Source organism: Panulirus ornatus, chromosome 37 (genome assembly GCF_036320965.1).
Source record: "Panulirus ornatus isolate Po-2019 chromosome 37, ASM3632096v1, whole genome shotgun sequence".
Classification (NCBI taxonomy): domain Eukaryota; kingdom Metazoa; phylum Arthropoda; class Malacostraca; order Decapoda; family Palinuridae; genus Panulirus; species Panulirus ornatus.
Genome location: NC_092260.1, coordinates 22,137,379 through 22,149,196, shown reverse-complemented (window position 1 = coordinate 22,149,196; position 11,818 = coordinate 22,137,379). Strand labels below are relative to the sequence as shown.

Genomic DNA, 11,818 nt, shown 5'->3' with positions numbered 1-11,818 from the left:
AATTACTTAATTTAGGGTCGAACCTCAGGGGTCCACGTCGTAATTTTCTTCGAGCTGGCATCTCCATCTTCCAGTGGCCACTGTCTGACTAGCGATGTATAAGAATATCTTGCTTTTCTTGATAAACAAGAATGAAACAACCTGTTCTTTCTCAGTATGCATAAAACATTTTGATCATACTTAGCATTTTCTAAGAAATAATACTCAGAGGGAAGTTGGGAAGAAAGTGCAGATAATTTGTCTAATATTAACGACGGAAATGACATCCCTTGAAAAATTATTTCATACGTTTTTCTCATATGTAAACAAAACAAAAACTCACATTTTCACCATTCATATTATGGTTTTTAAAAGCTCTGTAATTTGGCATTAGCATTCCAATTATTATTCAAATATGTGGAATCTTTATAATTAGTTATTTTTATCAAACTGTAACTTATTTTCTTCTGCCTGATGCCCTTTTTTTTTAATTATTATTATTACTTTCAGAACCCTGATTTAATCAACCAGATGTAATCAATGACGCAAAACTCTAGCTCCTGTTGGTCAACTGCCAGGTTATTCTTATTCCCATGCCTAATTACATTCTAGATTGTAAAATTATTAATGAATGAAAGTAGTCATGATCTTACGAAAGTGAACACTAAGGGGATACATTAGTGACGTCGTATCAACCTTTGGGTTCCACACGGTAATTAGAGGGCAGGTATCCAATTAAAATTTTGTACAGTCCAGTGGTATTGAACGTGTCATATAAGACGACTTTTGATTTCAAAGCCTGAGTGTTACATATACTGTAGTTATGTTTATAATATGTTTCCGGGTTAGGTATGGTTGGGTTAAGTAGAGAGGTCATGGGAACAAAGTCCTTTGGGTGATGTACCTGTACAGCAATACCACAGAAATAATATTGATTTTTGAGAAAAGGCCTGCTAGTGGAGTCTTTATGTAGATTAAGATTATGTAAGATTAAGACTAGCAATCATTTTTTTCGGTGCTGTATATAATTTTATGATAAGTAATCTGGGGAGGGCTATGAAGGTTAAGAAATATATGGGTTTGATAAGTGTAATAGTGAAACACTTATAGAAATGAAATATAATTACCAAAACCTCTAGCAGTGGAGATATGTAAATACTATAACGTTTATTCTTTCCTTGCGGCACCTCTAAAATCCAAAGTACATTCTTCTTACGGGCGATATTCAGATACACATATAATTGTCTAATTTAGGTCCACAGTACTATTAGCTGTACATACTGAGTAACTGTGTACTGCAATTTTCTTGTAGCATTTAAAGAATGCAATTAATAACAAGTGTATCGCAGAAATTTTAGTATAATTCAGTACTTGATATTAAGGCAACTGCAGTATAATGTACACACATGTATAAACTCAAGAGAACCTATGAAAATCTCACATAACCACCCCTGCAATTACAATTTAGTACAATGTTCAACATTAGTGGTGTGTACATGGCACTGGATGACAACAAACAGACAATATAGTCCAATGTAGCAGACAAATATAATTGTGATATATTTGTACTACTATTTAGGGTACTAGGTAGGTTAGTTTTAAAATTCATAGGCTTGATTTTTTTTTTTACATATGTTTTGCTTACTTTTGCATTAATCCCGCATTTTCCTTGATTCACAAAATCCTCGCTACTATCACCATATTTACAAACCTTCAACGTAAAGTATAGGTCAAATGCATGCTCAACAACTAGTAGTCTCCAAATACTACACTAGCATTGCAGAACACAATCACTCAGTAGACAATTTCACATTAATACAAATATTTCTTTAATTTCGTTAATAAGATGAATTGGGAATTTTGTGAAATAAATATATAATTAGTTCAACATGATGAAAAATTACTTACATGCAGTACGAACCATCATAGTGATTATTTATTATGCTGCACCACTGCTTGGCACCTGAGGGTGAGAAACAGAACAAGTATCAGAGTTAAGAGGAAAGAAAAAGTAAGTTGTATGTAGAGTGGAATCATTGGTATAAGAATTGAGCTAGAGGTTAAAAAATGGTCATATTTGGAGAGAAGGCACAGGATAGGTGAAAGGTCAGAACCCTTAGGAATGCCACACTTTACAGGATGAGAGTCAGCCCAATGATGAGTGTTGTAACAAAATACTTAAAAAAGAAGCTTTGCATTAGAGAACAGAGAATAGGGAAGCCAAAGTTTAGAAAACAAAGACTTTGCTTATACCTTGTCAAGTATTCATCAATATGTAAAGTATTTGCAAGAGACCTCTGCACTCATGGGTTCCTATTTCTTTAGAGATGTGGAAAGCCACGACAATATTCACCAGTGTCCCTGAGAGAGGAAAATAAGATTTAAGTTATATAAGAGAGAGGGTCATCAGACCTTGAGTTATAGAAGCAATACGTACTGGTAATCTGAAAGATGGGATTGAGACTGCAAGTTCTTAGGAAAATGAGAGTTGGGAGTCTCAAAAACTTTGAAGATGTTCTATGTGAGAGTTTTTTGATTAAAATAGTTTCTTTTATATAAGTTGGGTGGCACTAAAGTGTGCTTCCAAAAAGAAAAATTAAGGGATTATAGAGAGAAAATTATGATAGTGACATCAAGATTTTTTTGTGTATAATGATAATGATATAACATTAATGAAAAGGTTTTGTTCAGTATATATAAAGCATCATTGCTTTTGCTTACATTGATATTGGATAAAATGCTGCATACATAGCAAATTTCAGTCTACTGAAAAGGTCCATTAATATTTATTTTCTTTCTGTATCTAATAATCATAATGCTTAGTTTATAACTGGAAAATGCTCTATAGATTATCCTCTTGTGTGTTGTCAACAAAAGTCAAAACTGATACTGAAAACTAAACATTATGATCCCAAATGTAACTTTAGTTTATGGATACCAAACGGCCGATGGTGGAAAGTCTGCTACCTCCTTGACTCTCGCATATGTACAGTTAAGAATCCAGAGAAAATTAAAAAGTGTGCCATTCAGTTATTGTCATCAAATGCTAGAAATAAGGCAAAAGTGAGACAGCCTTTGATAGAGGAATATGGTGAAAAAAAATACTGGTATCTGTGAGGAAGAAAATCAGGAGGGAAGGGGGATGTTGGAAGGGTGTTGTTTTCTCATATGCTGCATTCCTGTATTAAGTCCAATTTAAGTGAATACATGATACAGAATGCACCTTTTTCCGAGAATACATCCCATGTGCATTGCAGGGGAAGGGTGTACAACCAGTGTTGCAAACATACCACAAATATGCAATTTATATTGTATTATTTATTTTGACATGAATTGTGATCATTCATAACCCTTTCAGTAAGTGTTGTAAATATTTTTCTTTCATTTTTCAGACCAGATATGGTTGGAATAGAGCTTGTGTTATGTTTACTGGCAGTAAGCATACTATGGGGTGTAACAAATCCTCTCATGAAGAGGGCAAGTGTGGGTATTGAGGACATACATATGTCAAATCCAATTCTGCAAGTGAGTAATAGGATGATATACTGTATATTAATAACACCATTTTATTTATTTCTTTGTAGTCAAGCAGGGCTTTATAGTAATTTCAATAAATGTTAGGCATGGTCAAACAGCCTGAGGTATGTAATTCCTGAAATATTTATTAATTTATTTCATAATGTATAAGATATGGAAACTGATACTTTGATGATTATAGGATGATGGAAAATGAGATTGTTTTAATCACTGTGCCCTTAAGATAGTGAATGGCATACTTACCAAGCTAATGAATCATTGTTTGATTATTACTTAGGAATGAGACATTTATTTCATTTTTCATTGTTTATATATATATATATATCCCTGGGGATAGGGGAGAAAGAATACTTCCCACGTATTCCCTGCGTGTTGTAGAAGGCGACTAAAAGGGAAGGGATCGGGGGCTGGAAATCCTCCCCTCTCGTTTTTTTTTTTTAATTTTCCAAAAGAAGGAACAGAGAAGAGGGCCAGGTGAGGATATTCCCTCAAAGGCCCAGTCCTCTGTTCTTAACGCTACCTCGCTATCGCGGGAAATGGCGAATAGTTTGAAAAAAAATATATATATATATATATATATATATATATATATATATATATATATATATATATATATATATGTATATTCCAAAAAAGGCCCAGTCCTCTGTTCTTAACGCTACCTCGCTAACGCGGGAAATGGCGAATAGTTTGAAAAAAAAAAAAATATGTATATATATATATATATATATATATATATATATATATATATATATATATATATATATATATATATATATATATATATATAAACATATATACATATATACACATGTATATATTCATACTTGCTGCCTGTATTAATTTCTGTCGCCACCCCACCACATGAAACAGACACCATCCACCCTCCTCCGCACATCCCTATCTATAGCCCATGCCTCACAACCATATAACATTGTTGGAACCACTATTCCTTCAAACATACCCATTTTTACTCTCTGAGATAACGTTCTCTCCTTCCACACGTTCTTCATCACTCCCAAAACCTTCGCCCCCTCCCCCACCCTGTGACTCACTTCCATCCACTTTGCTAAGTCCACTCCCAGGTATCTAAAATGCTTCACTTCCTCCAATTTTTCTTCATTCAAATTTACATCCCAATCAACTTGTCCCTCAACCCTACTGAACCTAATAACTTTGCTCTTATTCACATCTTTTTTTTACAGACACTATATGAGGTGAAGTTCCTAGCTTCTCGGCTTAGTTATGTCTGTCCATTTCTACTCAATCAACTGGGAAGTGTCCTGTTTGTGTACTCCTTGGGAGCTACTGATCTCTCCTTGGCTGTTCCATTGAGCAACAGCCTGACTTTTCTTGTGACAACCATAGCTGGTTGCTGCCTTGGTGAAGAAACCACTAACAAGATGACTTGGGTTGGAGCTACTTTAGTCTGTGCTGGGGTTGCTTTGTGTGTTGCTGATAAAACTCAACAGTGAAAATTCATATTTTATTCAGCTAAAGTAGGGTGGATGGGAAAATTTTGCTCATTATCTTAGTGAGAAGATTGGTTATTTGAATTTATGCCAGGGAGTAAAAAAGAAGACAAATTTTGGCCCATAAAATGTTACTTTTTGGGTCTAGCACACAAATATGAATTTCCTGATTATAATTAATGTGAAAATCTTATTAAGCATCTTCCTTCTCATAACTGGCTATGAGAACACTTGTTCAGTAGTTTCCCACCTTATCTGAAGGGACTAATGTTCTTTTAACTGATATTAGTCTTAGCTTCTCGGACTGTTTGGTCACCAGACCTAAAGATTGAACAGTATCTATATTATTTTTCAGAGTGCATCTTTTGATGGAAATAATTGACTTATTCACATATTTTCTTAGCTTAAAGATTGATGCACTGATTAAATAGTTTTAATGTTTTTATCTAAATAACATTGAAAATTTGCCACATTTTAGAATAAAAGATACTGAATGTTGAATAACCATAAACACACCAATGTACAGAAAACCCCTGATACGAGCCATTACTGGAACACAAGCTGACAGCTGAGTAAGCATAACTGGCATGCTTTATGATAGCTGTAAAGAAGAAAAACACTAAATATGTTACCAATGAAAGACATCACTAGAATACAGTATGTGAATTCTTAGGAATGAGAAGTCTAGTAACTCTCATAATCATGATTATGTATATTTACAAGACTGAAAAATTTAAAAGGATTGCAACATATAATAACAGGTGATGTTGAAACCCCTCAACAATGAGCTAATTGGGCCTAAAATTATTTGAGGAGCCTTATCAGTGCATTTGCATGGTCAGGTTCGAGTCCCTGAAGTGAGGATGAACCATATTCATTTTAGAATTTGCACTTTCCAGGCCACCTTGGGCCTTGACTCTGCTTCTTTTTGTCTTGAGAGGTTGCTCTTCTTTGTAGAACTACCTTGACAATCAATTAATTAAGCAGTTGGTGAACTGCACAAGATCTTACCAGGAACTACATATAATGGTACAAGACTTGACAGTACATATTGTCACATAGGACCTTTGATTATCATAAAGTAATCAGGGTCTAAATGTTTAAGTGATCATACACAACCTTATTAATCACCACAGAAAGAACTTTCATTGCAATAGTTGATAAAGTAGATTCCCAGGGAAATTACTCATTTTGTATGACAGGAACATAAGGTTGTGGTTTTCTAGTCTTTCAGTTTTGCCAAGGATGCATAAGGCCCTTGCTGTGTTTCTATGCAAAAATTTAGTTTTATATCTCCTTGTTGACTTTAAAGTGCCTTCTTAGTTCCAAGAAAAAACTATTCCTCTTGTGGCTAAAATCTTCTTGAAAGTCCTTCAAGAAAATGTTTCACATTTTATTGTTTTCTAATCTTGTTTAATTCCTACTATGTAAGAATGAATAATTTACTTTTAGGTAGTAAAAATAATCTTTGTTAGGGAACCCGCAGATTCTCATATTTATATCTATTTATTTTCATGGTTTTCATCTTTCATGTTTCATGTTTGATTACATCTCTTAATCCTAATAAGTAATGCCTCCATAATTAGTGATGTGAATGATTGTATGCAAGTAGCTTGAACTATAATCATTATTTTTGCCAAAGCATATATACTCAGAAACTGAAAAACGCTTGACAATTTTAGGTGCTTCATGAATATTGTAAACAAGATCATAAAAAAGGTAATCATAGTTTATTAGAGAATATCATAAATGGAGTATATGTATTGATGAGGATGTGTATAAATGGTGGTTTTTGTCACTATCACTGAATTTTAGGTGCATTCTAAATTTGTATAAAGAGATGAGCTGCTATAAGTTTAGGCTAAGCCTTTGTAAGACATTTGAGCTCTTAACGCATGCCACGTAGGACAGCTTAAGTCACTGCAGGTGTCCATCCATATTTCATATCCTGCCAGTTATTAATATATATATATGTGTGTGTGTGTGTGTTAGATAAAACCACAAGGAAACTGAAAATACAAAATATCAAGCTTTTTTGAATAATTTCAGTCAAGATTGAGTCACTCAGTCTTAATGTAACTATACATAAGTGCTTGACAGCAACTAAGATGGGCAGAATTGGGTGGCTGGAAATCCTCCCTTCCTGAATTACTTTCCAAAAGAAGGAACAGAGCAGGGAACCAAGTGAGGAATTTTCCCTCTAAGGCTTTGTCATCTGTTCTTAATGCTACCTTGCTTACACGGGAAATGGCAATCATGTACAAGATATATATTCATATATGTAATGGAGTTTAACAGCCTCTAGAATTTATGCTCACAGTTACTCGTACAGACCAATCTATTAATTTAGATATTGTATGATTACACCTGTTTTTGGTAATATTTTTTTCTCAGATGTCCAGTTTGAATTTGAGGCATTACTTGAATCATTATCATAGAGGTGAACAGTGAAAAATTGAAAACTTGATGGAAAATTTCAACCCGATTTTCTTTTTATGTCACATTATAAGGATATCAAGATGATTTTTCCCAGACCAGAGTAAGGCATAGCAAATCTCCCTTACAATAAGTTTGAGGAGTTTAAACAAAGATGGATATTAATAGAAAATAGTTAAAAGTAATGTATTCCAATCCTGCTTTGGTACACCATGGATTTTGAGAAAAAAATAATCCAGCTTATACAAAAAACTTCAGATCATTTATATGGAATTTACTGGTCTTTATAAAAACAAGAATTGCTTTTGTTGTAAATGATTATTTTGTAGATTTTTTTTCTAGAGAAGCCAAAACATATCCATAATAGTACAAGTTAGAAGGGAAACTTTTCTATTGAAAAGTTTAATCCTCTTGGAAAATCCAAACTTTAATTCCTGAAATTCTGGTTTGCAGTCTTTTCTTTTACATTTTTATTCAGCTTGATATTTGTGCAAAAATCTTCAAATTTTTCATATCAAGTATCTAAAACTTTAAGACATTACTGCATTAAGAAAACTATCATAAGCATTACACCGCTAAACTATTATTTTTACTTTTTGTACTGGTATGGTAAGTCAAAGATTATGTGAAGATAAAGGCCATAATGTTGATTGGATCAATTCGATAGAATCCAAATTTAAGTAGGGAAAAAGACTTCTTTATTTTCATACAGTAAAATCATACACCCTTTAGGTACTGCAAATAATTGAATTGCTTTCAAATTACTCTCCTTGTGATCCAATAGTTATGTCTGCACTGCCTGAAAGGCTTCACTAAATTTTTTAATATTGAGGTGAACCTATTTATAACCAAGGCAAGCCATTTTGTTAAAATATACAGAGTACTTTCTTACATTGCATATAGTTTATTAAGTTGCAAAGGAAATTACAAATTGGTTTTTAATTATTTTTACAGGGGGACTACTTCCAGTTTTCAAATGTTTGGTCAAATTTGCGTAATGTCTAAGTGAATGCGTTGTACTTTGAAACTGTTACTGGATTTTGAAGCATAGAATGTAAATTAACCTTGTGAGTTTTAAATGATTTACAGTTATGTTGTAATATTTTTGTTTACTATTTCTTTTTAAATCTTAAATGATTTTCTAATTGAAGACAGTAATTCAGACAAATTTTCCATGTTTGCAGATATTTTCCAAATACTGTAGGTATCACAGTCAAAATATCATGCAGAATTTACAGAACAAGTGAGCATATTCTGTGATTTACCTGCATAACGTTTTAGATTAAAAAAAAGATAATATAGTGGTTATGTCAACTAGTTGGCACTAATGGGTCACAAATTATGCTGATTAGTTTCTCTTTCACATTATTTTACCCTGTGCCACTTCTGGGATACAATGAGGTAGGCCCTTCAGTTGGGATAAGGTAAGGTCAAGTGGTTTGACTGTTTTAATCCAACATTTTGCTTAGGCTTCAAATCTTGTGACCCTGGTGGACTTGGTAAAACATGAATTTATCTTTTGCTCATCAGAATTGACATTTGTATGAGTCTTACTTTTCTCGAAAGCATTTTCTGCTGCATGTCTATGAATACAGCAATGAAGAGGAAAATAAAGGAAAAGAAATTATTCAGCAAATAGTATGTGATCCACCTGTGCTGGCAAATCAACAAAATAACCACTACTAAAAGAAAAATGTTGGCTCGGCTGCCTTTCTCAATGCTTTCAGGAAGTTGTTTCACAGAGTTTGGAGGATCATATTTTTTCTATTGGGGAAAATGCCTAGTATATCTAATATAGTAACTGATTATAAGATCAGTTTATTCACAAAGACTTGTTTTATTGAATGTTTATGTAGCAGTTTCAAATAGCTAATTTCTGAATTATAATTTTGATTTACTTTAAAGTTTGGATAACATACTTTGTAGTGTTGTCTCATATAATTGTTAATGAATACTGTATTGGTGTGTAGTAATTACTGTTTTATTAATAGTGTTCATTGTTTTTATGGTCAGGTAGTGAATAGTAATATGTTACAGCTGGTGTTAGTTTTATGATAAAAAGAGTTGCTTGTGATTCTATAAATAAGTAGCATCATACATTGCTGCATAATTTAGCTGTAGTATTTAATATTTTGGATATGTATCTTTTGATGGTAGTATAACAATTACTTGTTCAGTGTTCTGTGTGTACCCAATGATTCTGTCATGACTGTAGTAGTTTGTGCAGACCTGAAGAATAGAAATAACACGTAATTTTTTGGCCATTGTTATGAAGAAGAGAAATAACATGTAATTTTTGGCCATTGTTATTCACTTAATTTTCAGTGTAGCTTATAACTTCATTTTCTTTAATGTTATTTTGTTAAAAGTAACTATTCTCAAGATTAACCCATTAGCAGCTTAGATTTCAAATTCAAGGGCATTGTGGTTGACAAGCAGATGTGTAGGAATCTGTGACCCATACTGAGAGGAAGAAAAAATTTAGGAGACTGATATAAGGCATGCTATGTGTACGTGGCACTGAGAGCTTTGTTGAAATTTAGCTTTGTGTTTACTTTGGTGAAATCTGAAGACTTGACAGCTCTGAGGAAGCCTTTTGGTAGAGAAAATAAGCCAATGTTTTTTTTCACTCCATTTCCTAGATTTTTTACACATGACAGTTAGAGACTGTGTGAACGAACGTGGCCTTTTTTGACTGCTTTCCTGGTGCTACCTCACTGAAGCGTTGGGTAGCGATGCTGTTTCCTGTGTGGTAGGGTAGCAACAGGAATGGATAAAGGCAAGCAAGTGTGAATATGTACATGTGTATATGTCTGTGATGTGTATGTATATATACGTATATGTGTGTATATGGATGTTTATATATATATGTATGTATATGAGTGGATGAGCCATTCTTCATCTGTTTTCTGGCGATACCTTGCTGATGTAGGAAACAACGCTTAAGTATAATAATACATACACAGGCATATACATATTCATACTTGCTTGCCTTCATCCATTCTAGGCACTACCCCGTCCCACAGGAAACAGCATCACTACCTGCCCCAAGGCTGCTCTACACTTAGCAGCAGACACAGGGTGGACCCCTTTAAAGTGAGAAGTTATATGACAAGACTATACTCTATTTTGTTACCTCTCTAATCCATCATCGCCAAAGATGATTTTCACTCGCAGTGTAACTTCAAGCATGCAGAATCCAGCAACATTTATATATATATTATTTTCAATTTTATTTTATACATAATTGCTGTTCCTCGCATCAGTGAGGTAGCGCCAGGAAACAGACGAGGAATGGCCCATCCACTCATATACACATATATGTACATAAACACCCATATACATATCAACATATACATACACACATTACATACATACACATGTACATATTCATACTTGCTTGCCCTCATCCATTCCTGTCACTACCTGCCCAACAGGAAAACAGCATCGCTATTCCCTGCTTCAGTGAGGCAGCTCCAGGAATGCAGACAAAAAGGCCACATTCGTTTGCACTCAGCCTCTAGCTGTTACGTGTAATGCACTGAAACCTCAGCTCCCTATCCACATCCAGGCTCCACAGACCTTTCCTTGGTTTACCCCAGATGTTTACATACCCTGGTTCAGTCCATTACATGTGTATGACAGCTAGAGACTGAGTGTGAATGAAAGTGACCTTTTTTTGTCTTGTTTTCCTGCCACTACCTCGCTAATGCAGGTGGTGATGCTTGTTTCCCATGGGGTGGGATGGTACCAGGAATGGATGGAGGCAAGCAAGTATGATTATGTTCATGTGTATACATGTACGTCTGTGTATGTATATATTGATATGTATATATGTATGAATGGGTCTTTCTTCGTTTGTTTTCTGGAGTACCTCGCTGACGTAGGAAGCAGTGATCAAGTATAATAAATAAATAAATACATGTATATATGCACAGGTGTTACTGGACTCTGCCTACATAAGGTTATACCCAGAGTGAAAAAATCACCTTTGGTGAGGCACTAGCAGCACGAGTAAAATATCAGCAAAGAGCATCTCATTGAAAAGGAGGTCATAATTTCCCTGCTTCTTGTAGTGCAGCCTTGGAGTTGCAGGTACTCCAGAAAAGGGGTTTTGGTGTAACTCCAGGACTCGTTCAAGAAAGGGGTCCTCAGTTATGAATAAATATGAAACTGTAGATCTTAAGAGATTCTTGTTCTCCTCTGTACAGATTAAGACAGAATCAGGGCATCAGTCTATAGCACAGCAATTTTGTACAAATTACTGAGCTGTTGATGAAATTCTTTTACATTTATTTGATTAGAATAAAGCTAGGTGATTATGTACAAACAGCTAAGACTCTGTTGACTTTATCTCTGCTGAAACATAAAGAAGATTCTCTCAATCTATATCT

At 34.2% G+C, this 11,818-nt stretch overlaps 1 protein-coding gene across 1 annotated transcript; it reads left to right on the top strand.

Annotated features, from left to right (window-relative positions):
• Positions 1-496: 496 nt before the first annotated feature.
• LOC139760582 (transmembrane protein 234 homolog) lies at positions 497-9,268 on the top strand. The gene is made up of 3 exons (XM_071683938.1): positions 497-557; positions 3,372-3,504; positions 4,722-9,268. Exons 1-3 carry the CDS (start codon positions 520-522, stop codon positions 4,989-4,991), a joined length of 441 nt encoding a protein of 146 aa, XP_071540039.1. The 5' UTR covers positions 497-519; the 3' UTR covers positions 4,992-9,268.
• Positions 9,269-11,818: the final 2,550 nt, after the last annotated feature.

Bases quoted from the DNA above. Each gene is read 5' to 3' on its own strand.
- LOC139760582 (XM_071683938.1), top strand. From the start codon at position 520: ATGACGCAAAACTCTAGCTCCTGTTGGTCAACTGCCAG. The intron at 558-3,371 runs GTTATTCTTATT...TTCATTTTTCAG, and splicing joins TCCTGTTGGTCAACTGCCAG to ACCAGATATGGTTGGAATAG. The intron at 3,505-4,721 runs GTGAGTAATAGG...TTTTTTTTACAG, and splicing joins TGTCAAATCCAATTCTGCAA to ACACTATATGAGGTGAAGTT.